Raw genomic sequence first — 22,113 nt, 5'->3', positions numbered from 1 at the left:
CGGCTTGCTTGAATCCAGTGGCAAAGTGAGCAAGGGACTCATGTCTGAGCATACCCTGCCACACTTATGGCGGCCAAAGCGGTACAAAAGGGGGTGGTGATGGACGGAGCATCAGAACCAATCAAACACTCACACCCAGTCAAAAGATCTGGGTATGATCCATCACCGTTCTTTAGCCCACTCTGCAACCCCAGTTCAGACATGGCTATATACAAATCAGTCTGACCCTGTGCCTCATGGGAACAGTCCAGCCCGAACTGCCAAGCCATGCCTTCCCTGGACCGGAAACAAGCTTCCGAGGACCGGTTTCTGGCATTCCAGCCGTCTTCAGCCCGGCTTGCTTGAATCCAGTGGCAAAGTGAGCAAGGGACTCACGTCTGAGCATACCCTGCCACACTTATGGCGGCCAAAGCGGTACAAAAGGGGGTGGTGATGGACGGAGCATCAGAACAAATCAAACACTCACCCCCAGTCAACTGATCTGGGTATGATCCATCACCGTTCTTTAGCCCACTCTGCCACCCCAGTTCAGACATGGCTATATGCAAATCAGTCTGACCCTGTGCCTCATGGGAACAGTCCAGCCCGAACTTGGCCACTGGATTCAAGATAGCCTGGCTGATGAGGATTATGAATCCGAAACCGGTCCCAGGATGCTTGTTTCCGGTCCAGGGAAGACATGGCTTGGCAGTTCGGGCTGGACTGTTCCCATGAGGCACAGGGTCAGACTGATTTGCATATAGCCATGTCTGAACTGGGGTGGCCGAGTGAGCTAAAGAATGGTGATGGATTAAACCCAGATCAGTTGACTGGGGGTGAGTGTTTGATGTGCTCAAACGCTCCGTCCATCATCCCCTTTTGTATCGCTTTGTTCGCCTTAAGTGTGGCAGGGTATGCTCAGACGTGAGTCCCTTGCTCACTTGGCCACTGGATTCAAGATAGCCTGGCTGATGACGATTATGAATCCGAAACCGGTCCCAGGATGCTTGTTTCCGGTCCAGGGAAGACATGGCTTGGCAGTTCGGGCTGGACTGTTCCCATGAGGCACAGGGTCAGACTGATTTGCATATAGCCATGTCTGAACTGGGGTGGCCGAGTGAGCTAAAGAATGGTGATGGATTAAACCCAGATCAGTTGACTGGGGGTGAGTGTTTGATTTGCTCAAACGCTCCGTCCCTCATCCCCTTTTGTATCGCTACGTTCTAAAAGTGGCATTTCCAGAATTGTGACTTTAAATCAGAATTTACCACTAAAGAGAGTTTAACTTACAATTCTTTTAGATCAAAACCTTGGCATTCCTACTTGCTCCTAATTGAAACTTAGCACTTATTAAAGGTAATAGGGTGGCTCATTGTTATCCTATTGGAGAGGTTTGCCTTGCAGTAGTGAAAAACAAATGTAAGAGTTTTTTTACTACTAGGACATGTAAAACGTAAAAGTATATATCCAACTTTTTAAATACACTGCACCCAGCTCTATGGGCTGCTTAGGGCATACCCTAAGGGTGACTTATAGGCATTAAAAATAAAGGGTTGGGTCTGGCAAAATGTTTATTTTCCCAGGTCGAATGGCAGTTTTAGGCTTCACACACAGGCTGCAATGGCAGGCCTGAGACATGTGTGAAAGGGCTACTTCAAGTGAGTGGGACAATCAGTGCTACAGGCCCACTAGAAGCATTTAATTTACAGGGCTTGGGTACATGTAGTGCCACTTTACTAGGGACTGTGAAATAAGTAAAAAAATCCAATTTGGTGTAATTAAATGTTACCATATTTAAAGGAGAAAGCACAAGCACGTTACTTCTGCTTAGCAGTGGTAAAGTGCGCAGAGTCCTAAAAGCCAACAAAAACCGGTTCAGAAAACAGGAGGGTGAAAGCAAAAAGTTTGGGAGAGATCTCCAGATCCAACATTAACCTAATAGTGGCAAAAAACCCCACCCACGCTGTTCCACTTCTGTGTTTTACCAACCAGCAAAGCCCCTGTCACCCAGTGATTCCACTCACCCCGCTGTCATCACTTTCCCTGCCCACCCCTGATCAAGATTTTTTCATCCTTCCTGTACCTATCTTCCTACTTCCTCACCCACCACTAGTTCAAAGATACAGCACGCACTGCGGTAGTCATGACTTTGTCAATTGTCTCCACCGTGAATAAATGTCAACTATGATATAATGAATTTCATACACTCCAGCAGCCAAAGTGGCATATCTTTGATGTTATGAACATTTTTATGAGAAAAACCTAGAGCTGACAAATAATTGCTGACTCATCCAGTTTGTAAAGTGTGCACCTTGTTTCTTCGAAAAACAAACATATTGGAAAATGCCTATAAAGATGGTTTTAAAAAAATCAGTCCTGGCTGATAATGGTTCTGTTGGATGAGGTGTCACTAGCCAACCTGGTTAGTACAAGGTTCTTAAGGAGGAATGTTATCAGCCCTGGTCCATGGTGGTCCTAGTTGAGTTGTCACCAGCTGGCCTTTGAAGATTCTTCTAAAATAAGACCCCAAAGCCTCACCTATCATAGTTTTCCCAGGGGCGGCTCCCACTGGCTCGGAGCCAGAAGGTGAAAAATAAAATATTTTACTATTGTTTTATTTTTCACTTACTGCCTCTGAGCCAGTGTATGCAGGGAAGGGCGGGGCTGCGGCATGGGAGGGAGTAAGAGGAGTGCTGTGTGCACTTCTAAGTGCACATGTGTGTTTGTCCATTCGTCTCAGGCTGAACAAAACTCACATGCGCACTTCGGTTTCCCCAGCAAAGATGCATTGAGCAGCCAGGCTGAAGAAATTCCACAGACTCCCTGAACTGAGCGGAGCGTCTTTTCAGCCCGCTCAGGCCAATCCCCACACTGCTCTCATAGAAGAGCAGCGCAAGGTTGCACGGGGAGTCTGTGATGCTACCCCAGTGCCTGCTGGGACAAGGAAGTTCGCCGGGGCACAATGCAACGCTTCAGGCGGCTGGATGGCAAGTTAAGGTAAGTCTTTTTTTTCTTTTTTAATTATTACCTCCCACCGTGCATTCCCCCTCCCGCGCTCCCCCACACCAATTGTATTTTGTTTTCTAGCCCTAAGTGTGCCAGGTATGCCCAGACGTGCGTCCCGGGCTCACTGTGCCACTGGATTAAAGCTAGCCTGGCTGATGAGGGGTGAAACCCCAAAACCGGTCCTAGGATGCTTGTTTCCGGTCCAGGGTGGACCAGGCTTGGCAGTTCGGGTTGGACTGTTCCCATGAGGCACAGGGTCAAGACTGATTTGCATATGGCCAGGTTTGAACTGGGGTGGCAGGGTGAGCAAAAGAATGATGGATTTAACCCAGATCTCTTGACTGGGGTGAATGTTTTGATTTGTTCTGCATTCCGTCCATCAACAGTGTGTCTTTTGCTCTGTCCATATATAGGCAGGTCTTACTGCACAAGGCCATGGTGTGACCATCCATGACAGATTGAGGTCCCCATAGATGAGGTCACCCAAGCCAGGGTCCCTCAAGTTCACCCCTGGATGGGGAATTGCCCGTTTGGGATCATCAAGTTATTCCAGATTAGGTTTTCCTACCCCTGGCCGTAAAAGGTTTTTCTGGATAATGGCTTACTGATCACGGACCATTCAGATCACCTCTAAACGAAAAGTCCTCAGTCCTGGCCTATGAAGGCCCCACTGAGGAGGTTTCTCCAGGTCTGGCCAATGAAGGATCCGCTTGAGAGTTTCTCAGATCTGGTCCTCCGAGTCCTCCGTGGCCGAGGCTTCACTAGTCATGGCCTTTAAAGGCCCCACAGGCATGGACTGATGAACCACTGATGGTTTTCCTATTGATTCCTCACCTGGGCCATGAAGGTCCCTCCCAGTGATGCAGCTACCATTAGTGCGTCTGGTGCAGTAGCACTGGGGACTGTGGATTTTAGGTCCCAACTGTACCCCATATACAGCTGTCCGAGGGGATTAGGGGCCCATTTAACGTGGATCTTATAGGGCACATGTTACATTTGCTGTACACTTGTCGCACCTGGGCTGGAAGAGAACCACAGAATACTCTTTTTGAGCCCCGACTGATCGATTTGGCTGTGAAAGCGCTTTATTCCATGGAGGACACCCCTAAACATGGTACCCCCAGTTCTGGCCCATTGAGGTCATCCCTGGAATACTCTAAACCCACAAGAAAGCCCAATGCGTTACAAGCACGTGAACTGCAGGTCCTGAGTCCTAAACCTGGGAAGTCCAGTTCATTATTCTAAGGTCCATACTTTGGGTAATATTAAATCTCATGATGACAACACCAGCCATTTATAGCGTGTAAAGATGCCAAAAATCGCGGTGTAAAGCGCTACCTAAAACAAGCATTGGCAAAGCCAGTAGGTCTCACTAGCATCTTGAGTCCTGATTAAAAGATTTGTAAAAAATCTGCTGCAGTGAAAACACAAAATAAAAAAGTATTGGCTCTCCCCACCAAAAAAACACCTGTGATATAAAGATATGCAATGAGTCATTGTATTTTGAGATGTTAAGTAGCCCCTCATGCGTGACACCGCAAGCACTCCTTTAGAGGCGGAAGGATACATCAAATAGCTACATCAGGAGGGGGGAACGCCTATTCCCCCGAGCAACTCAAAAGTCCACTCTCTGTAGATTTTAAAGAAGTGTTAACAGTAGGTCTGACAGCTGTGCCTGCCAAGCGGCCAGACCTAAAAAATACACATCTTCTCGTGATTTTACCCACCTGAGTACCTGAAGGGCTCCCGGGGCGGGATCCCGAAGGAGCTGCGGCGCAGTCCGCCGTGGTCCAGGGCCCGCGTGCTCTCCATCAGCGGCTCGAAGCAGCTGGGCTCGCCCGAGGAGTTGGAACCGAAGGCGCTGTAGCGCTGCGAGGAGCGGTAGGTGGACGAGGAGCTGCGGGAGGACATGACGAGGGAGAGAGTGAAGGTAGGAGACAGGGGGAAGAGAGGCAGGGGCAGGAAAGCAGGGGAAGAGAGGAGGGGAACGAGTTTAGGAAAGCCGGGCCACGAGGGAAGGGCGAATGGAGAAGTGTCGACAGTGATGTGCAGAGGAAAACACAACGAGAGATGGAGGCAGAAGGATGCGCAGGGAATAGGAGACGCCGCGAGACTGGCTGAGACCGTGCAAGGGCAAGTCAGGGGCTCTGCTGTCGGGGAGGCACCTCTCGCAGCGATCTGAGGTGGGGGGCCTCAACATGCCCATACTTAGAGGTGGCACTCCGCAGAGACCGCTCCTCTTCACGGAATCAGTGAGGTGCCCGCGTCGGACTCCCAGGAATGTCAGATAAGGCTTCGCTGCGGTGATAGGCAGAGTGGCAGGGTCTGAGGCAGCAGGGGGGCTAGTAGGGGGGGGTGACAGGGGTCGGTGTGCACACCACTGCTGACGTTCTGTATCGATCTATGGAGCTCAGAACTAATACGTGATGGATGGGCTGGCTGAATTAATCTCGGCCGCTAGTAATTACTTGGGCCCCATTCCAGTCCATCGTTTTGTTTTTGGGCAGCCTGCCACCTCAGACAGGAACTAGCCATATTCAAATCAGCCAGTGGCCTTGCTCCAATAGGAGCAGTCCAAGGTGGCCAGGCCCCTTTGATATCCGAACACAGGGCCAAGATCTGGGCATCACCCTCGCACTTATGGCGTTACACTGGGGAAAACCAAAAAGTGATGAGTGGGAAATTCAGCCAGGGCTCGAGTCGGGGTACCACGCGGGTGGACGGCGTCCCCCCACTTATTTTACCGGGAGCTCAATAACTGGAGCAAATGGAGCCACACATTCACTCTTTGGCCTCTCTGGGGCGAGATCGGAGCTCATTCAGAACGCTGCTCACGCGCTGGCTTCTCTGATGCAATCGCATCTAAGGGGAGAGTGAGGGGCGGCAATGAGTCTGATGGTGCAAGACACCTGTCGTGACGTCAGCCTCCCCCCATTTCTTTTCTCAGGACTTGTGCCCTGAATTCAGCCACTGGTAATTACTCCGCATTCCAATCCATTGTTTTTTTGCCTACCATTCCACCTCAGACAGGAGCCAGTCTTATGGTCCTGCTTGCTCTGTATAGTGCTACAATCGCCAGTCGTGGCACTACGCCTCACACTCATAAAGAGTGAAAAATGCAAGAGGAGCTAGCACAGAAGGTTATTTGCGTCTGGGCCTTTTGGACTGACCCAGTAATTTGAGCTTTAAAAATAATTTAAAGGCCCTATCATGTCTGTTAAATAGCATTCCATCCGTGCTTAATTTGTACAAGGTAAGTGCCAGGGCCCTAGTCAGGAGGCCACCACAGCTTGCACCACACATTGCTCCTGCCAGCACTGCCAATGACAGTACCTAGACAATTACACATCATCACACTCCTACACATGTGACAAATAAGAATACCCAAGGCCCCCAAAGCTATAGTAATAGCTTGGACGCAGGTTTTAGTCTTTTCTGATTTATATTGTAATAATAAACAACTATTCTTGTGCCCATCTGCAAATTAAACAAAAAGCGCCACCATGTGGCAGCTGTCATTAGTACTGGTGTTGACAATTATGTGCCGTGCTGAGCACCGGAAACCACCGGCTCAAATTAAGCACTGCATTCTAATGAGCCCTTGATTATTTATTCATTAATGTTTTTGGGCAGATATTTTACTGCCTAGTGTTGATAAACAGAGCAAGGAAGCACAACATTTCCTGGGAGTCTGAAGATCATTGCCCCTGTATAGTGTTGTAAAAACTGGGACAAAAAGGTGAAGTTGACACAATGGTTTAAGTGCAAAATAAGTATCATAACTATGCTCTAGGATGCAAATCTGTGGGGGCGCGTATAATGATGGCACCAGGGCATGGTCTGCGTCCACAGAGTGGCATGAAGGAGCCTAAGTACCAAAAGATAACTATAACTTCAAATACATACAAACAAGCATTTGCAATGCAATAGGTCTCACATTACTGATAGTCTGAGGTATTGGCGTTGCAAATAATAATGCTACGCCAATAGCTCATACTTTCAGTAATGCAAGACCTAGTGCATTGCAAATGCTTGCGTAGTGAGCCAGGAACCGGCATTGTATGTGTCAGTACAGTACCGCAAGCTGCTCCTAGAGGTCCCTAGTGAGCAAGGCACGGCACTTCATGTCTCGGTGCAGTGCTGCAAGTTGCTCTTAGAGGTCCCTAGTAAGCATGGCACCAGCACTGCATGTCTAGGTGCAGTACCTCAAGCTGCTCCTAGAGGTCCCTAGTGAGCAAGGCACCAGCACTGCATGTCTAGGTGCAGTACCTCAAGCTGCTCCTAGAGGTCCCTAGTGAGCAAGGCACCAGCACTGCATGTCTAGGTGCAGTACCTCAAGCTGCTCCTAGAGGTCCCTAGTGAGCAAGGCACCAGCACTGCATGTCTAGGTGCAGTGTTGCAAGTTGCTCCTAGAGGTCCCTAGTGAGCAAGGCACCAGCACTGCATGTCTAGGTGCAATACTGCAGGCAGCTCCTAGAGGACCCTAGTGAGCAAGGCACCAGCACTGCATGTCTAGGTGCAGTGTTGCAAGTTGCTCCTAGAGGTCCCTAGTGAGCAAGGCACCAGCACTGCATGTCTAGGTGCAGTGTTGCAAGTTGCTTCTAGAGGTCCCTAGTGAGCAAGGCACCAGCCTGCATGTCTAGGTGCAGTGTTGCAAGTTGCTCTTAGAGGTCCCTAGTGAGCAAGGCACCAGCACTGCATGTCTTGGTGCAGTACCACAAGCTGCTCCTAGAGGTCCCTAGTGAGTAAGGTACAGCACTGCATGTCTAGGTGCAGTACTGCAAGCTGCTCCTAGAGGTCCCTAGTGAGCAAGGTACCAGCACTGCATGTCTAGGTGCAGTACCACAAGCTGCTCCTAGAGGTCCCTAGTGAGTAAGGTACAGCACTGCATGTCTAGGTGCAGTACTGCAAGCTGCTCCTAGAGGTCCCTAGTGAGCAAGGCACCAGCACTGCATGTCTAGGTGCAGTGTTGCAAGTTGCTCCTAGAGGTCCCTAGTGAGCAAGGCACCAGCACTGCATGTCTAGGTGCAGTGTTGCAAGTTGCTTCTAGAGGTCCCTAGTGAGCAAGGCACCAGCCTGCATGTCTAGGTGCAGTACTGCAAGCTGCTCCTAGAGGTCCCTAGTGAGTAAGGTACAGCACTGCATGTCTAGGTGCAGTACTGCAAGCTGCTCCTAGAGGTCCCTAGTGAGTAAGGTACAGCACTGCATGTCTAGGTGCAGTACTGCAAGCTGCTCCTAGAGGTCCCTAGTGAGTAAGGCACCAGCACTGCATGTCTAGGTGCAGTGTTGCAAGTTGCTTCTAGAGGTCCCTAGTGAGCAAGGCACCAGCCTGCATGTCTAGGTGCAGTGTTGCAAGTTGCTCCTAGAGGTCCCTAGTGAGCAAGGCACCAGCACTGCATGTCTTGGTGCAGTACCACAAGCTGCTCCTAGAGGTCCCTAGTGAGTAAGGTACAGCACTGCATGTCTAGGTGCAGTACTGCAAGCTGCTCCTAGAGGTCCCTAGTGAGTAAGGTACAGCACTGCATGTCTAGGTGCAGTACTGCAAGCTGCTCCTAGAGGTCCCTAGTGAGCAAGGCACCAGCAGTGCATGTCAAGGTGCAATGCCGCAAGCTGCTCCTAGAGGTCCCTAGTGAGCAAGGCACCAGCACTGCAGGTCTACAAACTTGGAGTTATTGGCATTATAAATGGCAAAATTTTTTACCTAGCCATATGTGGCCAAAAGGGGACCTCTTTTGGTCACATGTGGCGCTGCACCCTGTAGAAGATATGGTACATCAACCCTACCCATAATGCATTGCACGTCAAACAGTACTATGAGTACATTAAAATAGCTATGTCCATAAATACAATTAGTAGCTTTGAAATGTGACAAAAGAATTATTACATTATTTTTGAATTAGTTTGTACTCTATGTGGAGGGAAATTTATAGATGTCTCGTATACATGGGAGATGTTCTAGTGAGTAAAGTAACCACTGCCAGCCTAGCTTAGGACCAAGTGTGTGTCCTGCCTGAAGCCTTTTAAGAAAATAGTGCCTTGAGGCTGTAATTAAAACCTAGGGAGTAACAGCACATGTAACAGGGGGGTCCCCTTGGAAGGTTACAAGAAGATTCAAGGTGGTACCAAGGAGGAACTACTAAGTCTATTTACCAATGAAAAGCCACCATTTACAAAGGACAGGGACAGGAGCCAATTAAAAAGGTGGTCAAAAAGTGGGCAAAGCTTTATGCCCATATCCTGAATACAGTATGTCTCGAAGAGGCAGCGCAAGTGCTGCCTAGGCGAGACCTAAAAACGACAACAAAAAATCAAGTCCTGGATTACGGTGTCATGCATGACATGGGGCCTTCTGGCAGCTTAGAAATGGAGAGAAACTTTCTTGGATGAACAGTTGTGGGACAGAGGGCATTGATGGCCTTTCAAGTGCAGATGTGCGCATTAGGGTGCTACTGCCCATACATTTACATGCACTTGGAGCTAACTTACCTTATTGCCCAGTTCAGTAAGAACCCCAGGGGCTCTGGCCATAGGCCCTGGAAGTTGGGGTGTGGGGGGAGCTTCATATCTATGCAAATTTGGTGCCCATTCAATGGAACATTTGCTGTCTGTAAATGAAAATGCGCTACCACACCAGTGCTTGCGAATGCACCACCGGCTGCATAGAACACCAATACCATTTCCTGCCGAAGTGGCGCGGCACATTTACTAAACATATTTGTGTTGCGCTTAGACTTTTCACAATCCCTATGACTCCAGTGATATCACATTAGTGGCAGCACTCCCACTCTGAAGATTGTTCCAGCACCCCTGTCTCTATCCTCAGGGTAAACATTCCCTGCAGTCCCACCCTTCTTCAGAAATGTATGACGCGGGCCAGTGTGTGTGAGTGAAGGCACTATCCTATGTGCAGGCACTCCTTTCTGGCTCAGCACAGGCTAGGGTGCTTTGAGAAGGCCCATGCTGCTGCTACAAGATCCTACTGCCATATGGACAAAAGTTCCCTTTTTCACAAAGTAGGGTTTTAGATTTATATGAAATTAAAAAGTATGGGAACGCCAATCCCAGACGTTGCTGGCCACATCAACCGGATTTTTCAGAACAAATTCTTTAGAAATTGTCCAAAGAGCCACATTGTTTCATATAAGATCTGCAGAGGAGCTTGTGAACTATTCCTCAATTTCTAAGAGGCGTATAGCACCCAGGAGTAGCATTTTCTGCCCTAGTAAATCACTTTGTGCCTCTCTGAAGACTTTACAAAAAAGGGGGGGTTTGGCCTTGTGGGAAAGAGGGTAGGTTGGGCCACGTTATGCTCAAAGAAAGGGGATTTTACCTAAGCCTCTAAAATTAATTGAGACAATGAATGTCAAGTAGAAAGGATAAACACAAATTTATTAGTTTATCCTGACAATTAATTGATGTCTTTTTTTCTTTTTATAAAAATATTTTTTAGAAAAGTTTTTTTGTGGACAAAAAAGGGAACATCATCAACTTCACCTCAAGTCATACACAATTGTTTAAACAAAAACATACATTATATACAACAACACAATATGTGCCAAATATAAGTGCAAAACCAATTATACACACAAATTGATACAAATCAAATAAACAGTTTCCGGGAAAAGAAACAAAAAATGTTTTTCCTTTAACAAATATATTCCCAGAGGGTGAACACACCGGGTGCAAGAAGCCACGGACGAGACATAACTAGCGTGAAAGATTTTTGAACTTGAGGCACACACGAATCGGCTAGGAATTCAACAGAGAAACCGACCTGAGCTTCCGGTCTTTTGATGAACAAAAATGAAAAACTTACTCGATATTTCGAGTAAAATGAGCACCGGTGGTTCACTCCACAGTCAGACCGAAAACTAAGAGTGACAGCCACGGTTCCGAAGACATTCCAAAAGTTCAGTGCATCCTTGGACAAATAAGTTCCCTTGGATTTGATTCATCCAGCCCTGATGAGAGTCCCGTGATCCACACACAGAGACTCGAAACGCGTCGGCATTGCAATTGGCATTGCACTTACCGTTTTTCTAAAAAGAGATAGCATCAATGATATCTGTCGATTCCCTATTACAATAAATTTGAATAGTACAATATCGTAATAGGGCAGTGGGTGACAAAAAGGTTGTGTTCACCCTCTGGGAATATATTTGTTAAAGGAAAAACATTTTTTGTTTCTTTTCCCGGAAACTGTTTATTTGATTTGTATCAATTTGTGTGTATAATTGGTTTTGCACTTATATTTGGCACATATTGTGTTGTTGTATATAATGTATGTTTTTGTTTAAACAATTGTGTATGACTTGAGGTGAAGTTGATGATGTTCCCTTTTTTGTCCACAAAAAAACTTTTCTAAAAAATGTTTTTATAAAAAGAAGAAAAGACATCAATTAATTGTCAGGATAAACTAATACATTTGTGTTTATCCTTTCTACTTGACATTCATTCTCTCAATTAATTTTAGAGGCTTAGGTAAAATCCCCTTTCTCTGAAGACTTGGCACCCTGTTTAAATTCTGGAGACTTGATTTGCTATTGTTTTGCACAAGAACAAACCTAACACTGAAGACAGAACTGACAGCTTTGATCAACTTTCTCAAGCAAAAGGGTTTTTGAATCACCGTTGGAAGCAAGTACATTGCTAAACCGCATTGCGTTCTTAATTGCGCAACCCCATTAATTCAGGCAACGTGGGCGTAATGGGGTGGGAGCAGCGCAAACCGCCCAAGGCTTCCATGTAACCCAATCAACTAACGTCATGCAGAGTAGTGCAACTTGGCTTTGCGTAGAAATCTATGGCCCAATGAAAACAGGCCCAAACGATGGACAGAAGGAAATCATATGATATTTCCATGCATGGATTCAAACAGTCAGGCCGGAATGGTGCTACCCTCTCAAAACATCCGCTATGCCATACGTGATGTCAAAAAAACAACTTTGTTCCAAAAGATTGAGGTGCACTCATCAATTACTCTATAAGCAGCTTTGTTCACAAAAATGCAAAGGTTGGCCAACACATTGCACAATTTACATAGCTTCCTCAGGACCTCAAATAGTCTATATAAAATAAAATAAAATAATAGAAATGCATAATCAATCCATGAAATTATATGCATTCATAACATATTGCCTATATTGTCAATATGGTATTTCTCTTTTTTAAATTTAACATTAGGTGTAGAAAAAAACATCAATTTATCACTCATTTTTTCAGCACTGATAATACACTATAGACTGAATTTTCAAGTGTTAGCACTTTTACTCAGTTTTAACATCCCAATACTCAGTAGAATAAATAGATTAATCATATTAGCCTCGCCCGCATATATCAATATTGTTATTTTTGCATTCTCTAAAACTCTTTGAATAATATCACAACATTCTCAATTTCAAAAGATAATATAAATGTATAAATAAGTACATTCATTGCCAGTTGCCAAACAGTTTTGGATAATATGGCTGTGCTCTTTGCATACATAAAACTAAGCTGCCCATCGCCGAATAGTCCCAGCATGTATCTACTCAATATTTTTATCCCATTCTATAAGTTTTAGAGCAGTTTTATTGACATTTAATGGTAAAAGAAGAGCTACAATTTCACATTCACAACATTTAATCTGCAGATTTATTTTACCATAAAACCTGTTGCTATGGAGACCACCTATTTCAAATTCTAGTGTTTTAAGGTTCAAGCTATAGTGTTCTGTAAGACAGAGTCGAACATTTGGCTAAAATGCACATTCCCAGTATGGAATAAAGAGCTTCAATCAAAGGTGTGGTCTTCAAACTATCTCACTCATTAAATATTACTAGTCGAGATCTGTCCCATAATGTAATATATAGCTTTCACTTCTTAAGCAATAATTGATTATTTTGCTTTAGTCTAATAGTTCCAAACATACCATAATTAAGTTGGCCCATTATCAGTGAAGTTCCAGTTCAATTTTAAGGTAATGTAAGAGAAATTGGGGATGCAATTTGACATTCATAATATTACATCTAAAAATATTTCTTTACAAAAGTTGAAGATGTCAGTAAACTATGTATTTTCAGTGTTGAATCAATGAGTGATTTTACCCTGCAATATGTAGAAGAATCTTAAATGAATAAATAAATAAATATACATTATTTTTTTCCGACACTGACGAAGCCGCAAGGAGAAACTCGTCTGTCGGGGGGGGGGGGGGCGGGGGGGGGGGGTGAGGGTTTTTCAATAACTCGAATTGGAAGGATACCTGTGTGCTCTCCGTTTTTCGGCTGGATGTAGCTGATTGTGTTGGAATATATATATATATATATATATATATATATATATATATATATATATATATATATATATATATATATATATATATATAATTTTTTTCACTCGCACCAGCCTTCCGCACACATGAATGGTGCCTGTCATAGCGTTGGGGGTGCTCCCACTTGTAAATCACAGCTCCAAACTGCCAGCGGATAATCGTACCCTACTCCACAGAAGACAGCAGTCACGGGGGGAGCTCCAAGAATGTGTTTATTTTTCGGAACTAGTCTGGATGCACAACAGAAGCTTTTCAGCTAATCTCCTTCTTCAACGTTCATCGAGTAGGGTATGATTACCCGTTGGCAGTTTGGAGCTGTGATATATATATTACCTACTGGCGGTCGCCAGTAGGTAGTTATAGTTAGGATCGATTTCCATAGGGAAATCGCAACATTCTATTTGGAATAACTTTGGCGCCGGTTGAGGAATCAGCCTGAATTTTTCAGCAACTTTGCCTCGCGGCTCTCCGCTCCTTCCCTGAAAGTTTGGGGGGGATTCGTCAAGCGGGGGCCAAGATAAAAGGGGGGTCCCAAAACGTGTTTTCCCCATGTTAATTTCCATAGGGCGGTCTGTCGCAGTTTTAGCTCGAACGGCTGAATGGATTTTCACCAAACTTGGCAAAATTGTAGGGACTGGTAGCCCGATGGGCCTTTGCTATGTCTCAAGATATGTGCTCCAGAGGATTTTGAGTAATTTAGGTTCAAAAAATGGTATATATCTGTAAGCGCACCCCGGTGCGCGTACCGGGGAGCGCTCCGGGCGCGCCACGCGACTTGCGCACAGGAAGCTGATTGGCTCTCGGGTGTCTGTAAACATTCGAAACAGTCCGCAGCGGCCGCCATCTTGTGTCTCGGTAGGATCGAGACACAAGAGGTGGCAAAAAACAAGGGGGAAATGACCAAAAGGGGGCAGGATACACACCCCCTGACCCCCTAGGTTTGATGTGGGGGCCATAAAAGGGGCCTGCGGAGCGAAGTTTTTTTTTTTTCTCGATTTTCGTGGGGGGAGCGCCCGGTACGCGCACCGGGGTGCGTACCGGGGAGCGTACCCTGGAGAAAAAAGAATGAGTTTTCAAAAAAAAGTAGCATTTTTTTATAAATTAGAGGTAGTTCTGAAAAGAACTGTTTTTTTATTCTTTTTGTTGTTTTATATTTTTTTTATTGTTTTTTTGAAATTATTGTACTTTTTTTTGCTTTTCTTAATAATTTTATATTTTTTTGTATTTTTTCTGGGGGGCAAACAAAACACAGGGAATTGCAAACAGCTCAACTGGAGCAAAAAAAAAATAGAAAAAAATTAAGGTCGCTTGCTGCAGTGATGGTTGTCTGCAGCTCGATCGGGTAAAGTGATGCTTTGCTCACCATATGAAATTGATTTGTTGCAATATTTGCAAACAAATTTATAATCCCCAAACTTAGTTTGTACATTAGGGACCATCTGCCTAGCCTCTGCATCCAATAGAGGGGGTTGATTGGAGGCGCTTGAAGAAGAAGAAGGATGGGAAGGGTTCTTGGTCAGTTCCCTGACCTCTGCTGCTGAATAATTGTTCGGGTGCTTCCTCTGCATATGCCTAATCATCGTGTGGTTCCCAAAAGAATACTTCTTCTTTGGGTTCCCTCTTGACAGTTCTTGGCCACAGATGAGGCAAGTCACCTTAGCTGCATTCACCTTTTTAGCACCCCTTGGCATCTTGAAAAAGTTCCAAATAAAATGTTCCTTGGGTCTGTATGGGGGATTGTCCTCAGGCAAAAAGTCCCTCTCCACCTCCTCCTCTTCGTCCTCCTCTTCTTGTTGACCACCAATGTGGTCTTGTGGTGGTCCTTGTGGTGGTGGTGCAGATGCACCTGCAGCTGCTACTAGTGAAGCCATTTCTCACAGAATGAATGCAGGTCTTCTTCACTCAAACAAGAAAGTGAAAATGAGGAAAAAAGGTGGGGTCTTTCATCATTTATTAAACAAAACTGTTGTGAACCAATCAAAAGTGTTATTTTCAGGTCACATGGCCCGATGCGCTTACGCTACGCGCCCCGGGGCGCGCCCGTAGTCGCGCCCCGGGGCGCGCCCCGGGGCGCGTAGCGTAAGCACGTCAAGACGTTGCGCGATCGTATGCGCTCGCATGCTTCCGGGTGCGCTTGCGCAGTGCGTGATATGACACATCACGCGGCTACGCGATATGTTGTTTTCGTTGGCGGCAATAGCGCTAACGGGACGCTCACCGGTACGCGCCCCGGGGCGCGCGGAAACACTGCGCTTACCGGTGAGCGCATCGGTACGCGCCCCGGGAGCGCTCCAGCAAAAAATTTAAAAAAAAAAAAAAAAAAAAAACTATTACATAATTATACAATATAAAATTTGTTATAAAAAAAATATTACTTTTCATACCTATAGAGATTTGCTATTAAAAAACCATTGAAATTCACTGAAAAAAACATAGGTTTCACACCAGTTATAGTTAGGAATTAGCATTTAAAAAACCTATTAAATTCACTGAAAAAACCATAGGTTTCACACCTGTTATAGTTAGCTGGAAGTTTTACTCGCATAAAACCATTGAAATTCCCACGTTATAGTTAGTTGTACTCACTATAACTTGCGCGTGCAATGCACTGCTGATGACGTCACATATTACATCACTCATGACATGGTCAGTGACATCACTCATGACCTATGGTTTTTTCAGTGAATATATATATATATATATATATACATATATATATATGTGAATGTATATATATGTATATATATATATGTGTAAACAAAGTAGGTAAATAGGTTATTAAAATCTACACTTTCATGAATTGATTATATGTTTTATTGTTTTTTTAAATGTAACGTCTTAACTATATGAGGCTCTGAGGAAGTTATGTATATTGCAAAACTCATTTTTGCATATCCTTTGTCATTTTTCAAATATTGCACATTATGCGATTCATTTTTAGGTGGTTGTATACATGAGGAGAATTGCATTTATTGATGTTCCTTGAGTACAAAACTCCCACAAGGCACCATCCGCTCTGCCTTTGGCATTGCATTGTCGAGCGTCATGCAAACATGACATTATCGTGTTTGCGAAATGCACCGCAAGAAATCTTCACACAGCGGTTCATGAATCTTGGTACATTTGCCTCTGGGTGTTCCACGCGAGAAGTCGTGCATCACGGGCACAGCACGCCACTGCCCCAACACAACAACTGTCACTCATGAATCGTTTGTCAGGAGGAATAACATCAAATTTCACACCAGGAGATATACATGTCCCCCATTGTTCGTGTTCCAGTTAAAAACTCATCAACATTTCAGTGGTAGAATCCCTGCTATATCATGCCATATTCTACCCATATAAGTATTACTCTTACATTACAAGGAGGCTGTCAATGATATCCAGATGTGCATATTTGTGTCCATCCTGCTTACCTTGGTGCACTTACTCACAAATCTTCGAATATTCTGTTAGCTGTTAATAAATATATAAAAATATTTATAAAGACACTAATGTAAGAGGTACCCACAGAGATCAAAAATGAAATTCCCTATTAAAGGTCTTACATTTATTGTAAAGATTATGGTATAAGGCAATAAAACAGGGTTCTCCAAAGTTGATTCTGGAGGGCCGGATCCATGCCAGATTTTTAAGATAACTACATTTATCTAAATAGGGGTATTCTAAAAATCTGGCATGGATCCGGCCCTCAAGGACCGACTTTGGAGAACCCTGCAAAATCAACAAACAGTTAATTTGAAGTTCTGTGGTAAATAAATAATTTATTACCGGATCTAGTTTTTCAGAATAATCAATAAACAGGTAGCTCAATAAATAAGAGTCAAAATTCGAGGTAGCTAGAGTTTACAGGCTTTAATCAGGCATAAAGGACAGGAACAGGACAGCCTGCACGGGAATAGGATGGCAGCTGCCGGGGACAGGATCTGGGAATGGACAAGGGAGGAAGGGATAACTTTTAATAACAGTGCACAATATATATAGTTAAACAAATACATTACATTCAATACAGTAGGCGTAGCAGTAGGCGTGGTTCGTAACAGTCGCGAAAGATAAGGGCAAAATGATGTAACAAGAAGGCGTGTACAGGGCGTATACATAGACATGTGATGTAAACGTAACAGAATATGTCATAAAAGGGGCGGAAACATGGAGGGGGCTACCTAAGCAGCTGGGACCTCTAACCTAGTGGTGCGCGCAAACGGGCAATGACGTGTTACCAGGGAGAACTGGGGGCTATGACTTCTGCGCTAGAAGAGGAGACTAAAGTCTGGAGTGTCAGAGCGACATGTACCCAGGCATATCTAGTATCTGGTGTTTAGAGTACATGTTGATAGAATCCAAAAGTTATCAGGGTAAAGGCTAATAGACTCTAAGACTGGTGCATGCATAATTCTATATGTAGTGCGTGTGTGAGGAATATTCTATGGATATTAATATAGTATTTCTCTTTCATGGAGACATAAAGGCTAGACCATGACGGAAACTATTGATGCGATTCAGTAGCTTAGGAATGCAGAGAAGGAAGGGCTGAACTGATAACTAGAAACATAACATATTCTTGGCAGACTGGGAGGCAGAGCCAGGCCGGGCCGGGCACTGCGTGGCAAGAAGTAAACTAAAGGTCAGGGATACAGGTGGGGGCTGTATCGCTCCTCGGAGAGCGTTCAGGAGACAGGAGCTGAATCTGAGTCCGGGCCCTTTTGAGGCCTAGAAACGGGGACAATTCAATGAATTAACGTGCACACTGTAAAATGTGGCAACGTAGGTTTACATAGGCCTAATATTCGTTGCTTTCACGAAGACTGGAAACTGGCATACTAGAGATGGACACAACTGTAATTGCATCTTTAATCGATCAGAGGGGAATACATGCATATCGATCATACACATATAACATAAGATGGGGAACACGTAGGCACATACAACATGGCAAAATTTACTTTTCCACATTCCCTCCTTGTGCCCTACGTTTCCATCAGGAAACATCTATATTCATGATACCATCTATCATTTCATATAGCATCATTTGCTCGTCTCGAATTGTCTTGGAACGGGATTTAGGACTAGGAATACAAGAGGTAGCACACATGCCGCAAATCGCAGGGCCACATTGTATACAGAGGCAGCAACTGAATATGATCATTACTGCAATACCTAGGAATGACAATACTTTCCATCCCCAGGCAGATATAATACTCCAGAACCAACCGGACCATGTCCAGGTGCCTGGATTCTGGTGTAACTGATGGGCAATTTTATGAAGTCTGGTTATAGCTGAATAAACAGACGGCGCGTTATTAGGAATGAAAATGCAGCAACTAGATCCGATGACTCTACATGCTCCTCCTCTATCGGCCAGTATGACGTCAAGAACGAGACGATTTTGGAGCACGACAAATCTCATAGCAGATTGCTCTTCGGTTAAGTTACCTAGAGCGGAAGTAGTCTCATTCACTACTGCTTCAAGGGTTCTGGTTAACCTACGTATTAACTTACTATTCTGGACAGGGCCTATAAAGAAGAAGAAACCTTTATTAAAGTCTTGATATTGTTCTAGAGTAGTTTCAGTTTGATCGACAATTGGGGACTCAATCTCCCTTCTATGTCTGACGTGCACTAGATGTGTGTTTCTGTGATAATCAGATGGGGCTAGAAAAACTGGTGGCAGTAGGAAGGCAATATAACATGTTCCATCCCAATCGAGGGGCAGACGAACATATGCGGTCTGACCACAAACAAAATAAGAATGACGTGAGGCTTTGAAAATAGATTTCCCACTGTCACTATACTCGACAATAGTAGTACAATCACTATGTCCTACATGTGCGGAACCATTCTTTCTGACACATAATTCGCCTTTGACTGGTAGTACTGAAATAGCAGGTAAATCTGGAGTAGTATCAGACTGAACATTCAGGACCATAAAATTCGAAGAATAATTACCTAAATCATATACTTCATTTTCTAGATCTAACCCTGTTCTATGGGAGAGACCTTGCTTGTCTGGGAAACATGTCCTATTCAGAAGGGACATATCATTTGAGGATGACGTGAACGTGGACCATGCTCCACACGAACCATTATGTGAAAACGGATAAGGAAAGAGTGGCAGAACTCCCTTCGGTGTCTGTAAAGGGGGGAGTCGACCACACACCCAACAATTAGTGGCATTGCTGGTCTGGTGTGAATAGTGTAACATTCTAATGAATGTATTATTGCGCATAGCAAGACGATAGGATAGCTCGTGAGGAGGCAGATCACTAAATGTGTGCTCTACTGTAACATTAGAAAGCTTGTTTGCATGTGAACTTGGAAAACATAAATGTAAAGCATAACTTGTGCAGGTAACCATAAGACTCATAAATAGCAAAAAACTTAGAATGATAATACATCGTATAGAGTTTTGACTAACTCTCTCACTATGGGGGTCTATCTCATACATGTCAGGACCTGTCTAACCGTTTCACCCGAGAGGGACTTAGACAATTAAACTGGCTGACTTAATTTACTAGACCGAAGTTTTAATTTATACTCCTGTTGCGGAGTTTTCTCTAACAGAGGAACTTTAAGTTCGGAATCAAGTTCAGAGTCTGGTTTTAGGCAGTCTTTAGTAGTAGGACAGTCCTTAGCAAAAGATTTTTCACGAAGTCCATGGAATTTTTTGACGTGGGACAGATGGACCCATCCTTTCCTGCCCTCCAACTTCACTGCTGTCCTTGTAGTTAATAAGACCATCCGAGGCTCCTTCCAGCGGGGTTCCAGCGGACTTGAACAATCAAAATTCCGCACCAACACGAGGTTGCCTGGAATGACTTCATGCGGTTTCACCTCGGTGTTGTCTGGAAATGCGGCGGCAACCTGTGAACGACAAGAGTGTAGGGCAGACATCAAGGAAGCTATGTAATCTGTCAGCATATTACTGGAAACATCTGTAATACTGCGGGGTCTAGGTGTACCCCACATGTTTGGGGGGCGGCCGAATACGACCTCGTACGGGGACAGACCTGATCTGGAATGTGCAACCATCCGCATATAAAATAAGGCTACTGGCAGGGCAACTAGCCAGTCTACACCTTTCTCTTTGCATACTTTGGCAATGCGAATTTTCAGGGTCTGATTATGTCTCTCTACGAGACCGGCTGCTTCAGGATGGCGCACACAATGGAACTTCCACTGGTACCCTAACAGAAGGGAAACTTGTTTCATGAGTTCAGATGAGAATGGCTGGCCGTTATCAGAATACACGACCCTAGGGAGTCCATAGCGGGGAAAGAATTCACGAACCAACTGCCTGGCAGTGGTCGCTGCTGTGTAATCTGCAACTGGATATGCTTCTGTCCACCTGGACAAAGCGCATACAACTACGAGGACATACTTGAAACCTCGACATCGCTCCATCTGAATATAATCCGTCTGGAGGACTTCAAAAGGGTGGTCAGGAGGTTGGAATCCACCTTGTTCCACCGGGACACTTTTACCTGGATTGAACTGGCAACATATCATACAGGTACGGACTTTCTGCTTGGCTGCAGCTCGTAAGTGCTTGTTGAACCAAAGGTTCTGAATACTGTCTAACATAGCTTTTTCTCCTAAATGTGCTGGACTATGTGCGGTATTGATAATAACTTGAACCATAGAGTCGGGGAGAAACCATGTGGCTTTTCCCTTCGTCACCCATCCTTGATCTGTCTGGACCCCTCCTTGTTCGGACCATTTCTTGATTTCATCGGGAGTAGCATGTAACTGTATGTCTATGACATCTTGTGTAGGGTCCTTTACTGTCATACATGTAGTCGGATCTGGAGTGAGTGTCTGTGTCGGAATGTCTGGGGTCTGAGCTGTAAGCTTGGCTGTTCGATCTGCTAGATCGTTACCTTGGGAAATGATATCAGTAACTTTCGTATGTGCTTTGCACTTCATGATAGCGATAGCTGTCGGTAAATGTATTGCATCTAACAGAGCTTGAATGAGGAGACCATGCTGAATCTTGGTTCCATGAGAAGTCATGAAACCTCTCTCCTGCCAGAGTACTCCAAAGTCGTGTACGACTCCGAATGCGTAACGTGAATCTGTGTATATGTTTACTTTCAGGTTCTTGGCACGTATGCAGGCTTGGGTCAGAGCGACTAGCTCTGCTGCTTGAGCAGACAGGGTGTCAATACGATGTGTTTCTATAACTTCAGTTTCAGTAGTCACTGCATACGCGGCTACTAGTTCTCCTGTACTAGTTCTCATACATGAACCATCCACATAAAGTGTCAGGTCGGGGTTAGGTAATGCAATGTCTGTCAGGTCTTGTCTTGGCTTAGTCATAGTGTTAACAACTTCCACACAGTCATGTGTGGCAGAATTTGAAGTAACTGACGGTAACAGTGTAGCTGGATTTAGAATGTTGCAGCGTCTGATTTCTATGTGTGGCTGGAACAGTGTCAGTTCATAACCTGTTAAGCGTGCAATTGTCAAGTGCTGAGTCTGTGTTCGGTTTAAAAGAACTTCCACGGAGTGTGGAACTTGTACTGTCAGGGAGTGTCCTAATACTATGGAATCACTTTGTCTGATTGCTAGAGCTGTGGCTGCAACTGACTTGAGGCACGCAGGCAGAGCCTGGGCTACTGGATCTAATGTGCTCGAAAAATAAGCACAGGGCTTGTACTGTCCGGCTTGATCTTGTGTGAGAACAGATAATGCAGTACCATCACGTTCTGTGACAAAAAGTGTAAAAGGCTTACTGTAGTTCGGTGTAGCTAGAACAGGTGCTTGGCATAAGGCTTTCTTTAATTCATTAAAAACAAGTGTATGTTCAGATGTCCAAG

The 22,113-nt window shown here is 44.8% G+C and overlaps 1 protein-coding gene across 1 annotated transcript in view; it reads right to left on the bottom strand.

The window, feature by feature from the left end:
* LOC144791209 (heat shock protein beta-7-like) overlaps positions 1-4,921 on the bottom strand; it is a 52,666-nt gene extending 47,745 nt beyond the window's left edge. Inside the window, exon 1 of the mRNA XM_078665859.1 lies at positions 4,713-4,921. Within this exon, the coding sequence (XP_078521985.1) occupies positions 4,713-4,896 (184 nt within the window). The 5' untranslated portion in view covers positions 4,897-4,921. The remainder of the gene's footprint in view (positions 1-4,712) is intronic.
* Between the last annotated feature and the right edge of the window lie 17,192 nt (positions 4,922-22,113).

This window comes from Lissotriton helveticus, chromosome 11 (genome assembly GCF_964261635.1).
Source record: "Lissotriton helveticus chromosome 11, aLisHel1.1, whole genome shotgun sequence".
Classification (NCBI taxonomy): domain Eukaryota; kingdom Metazoa; phylum Chordata; class Amphibia; order Caudata; family Salamandridae; genus Lissotriton; species Lissotriton helveticus.
Note: the sequence above shows the minus strand (reverse complement) of the source record. Positions and strands in the feature narration are given on the sequence as shown.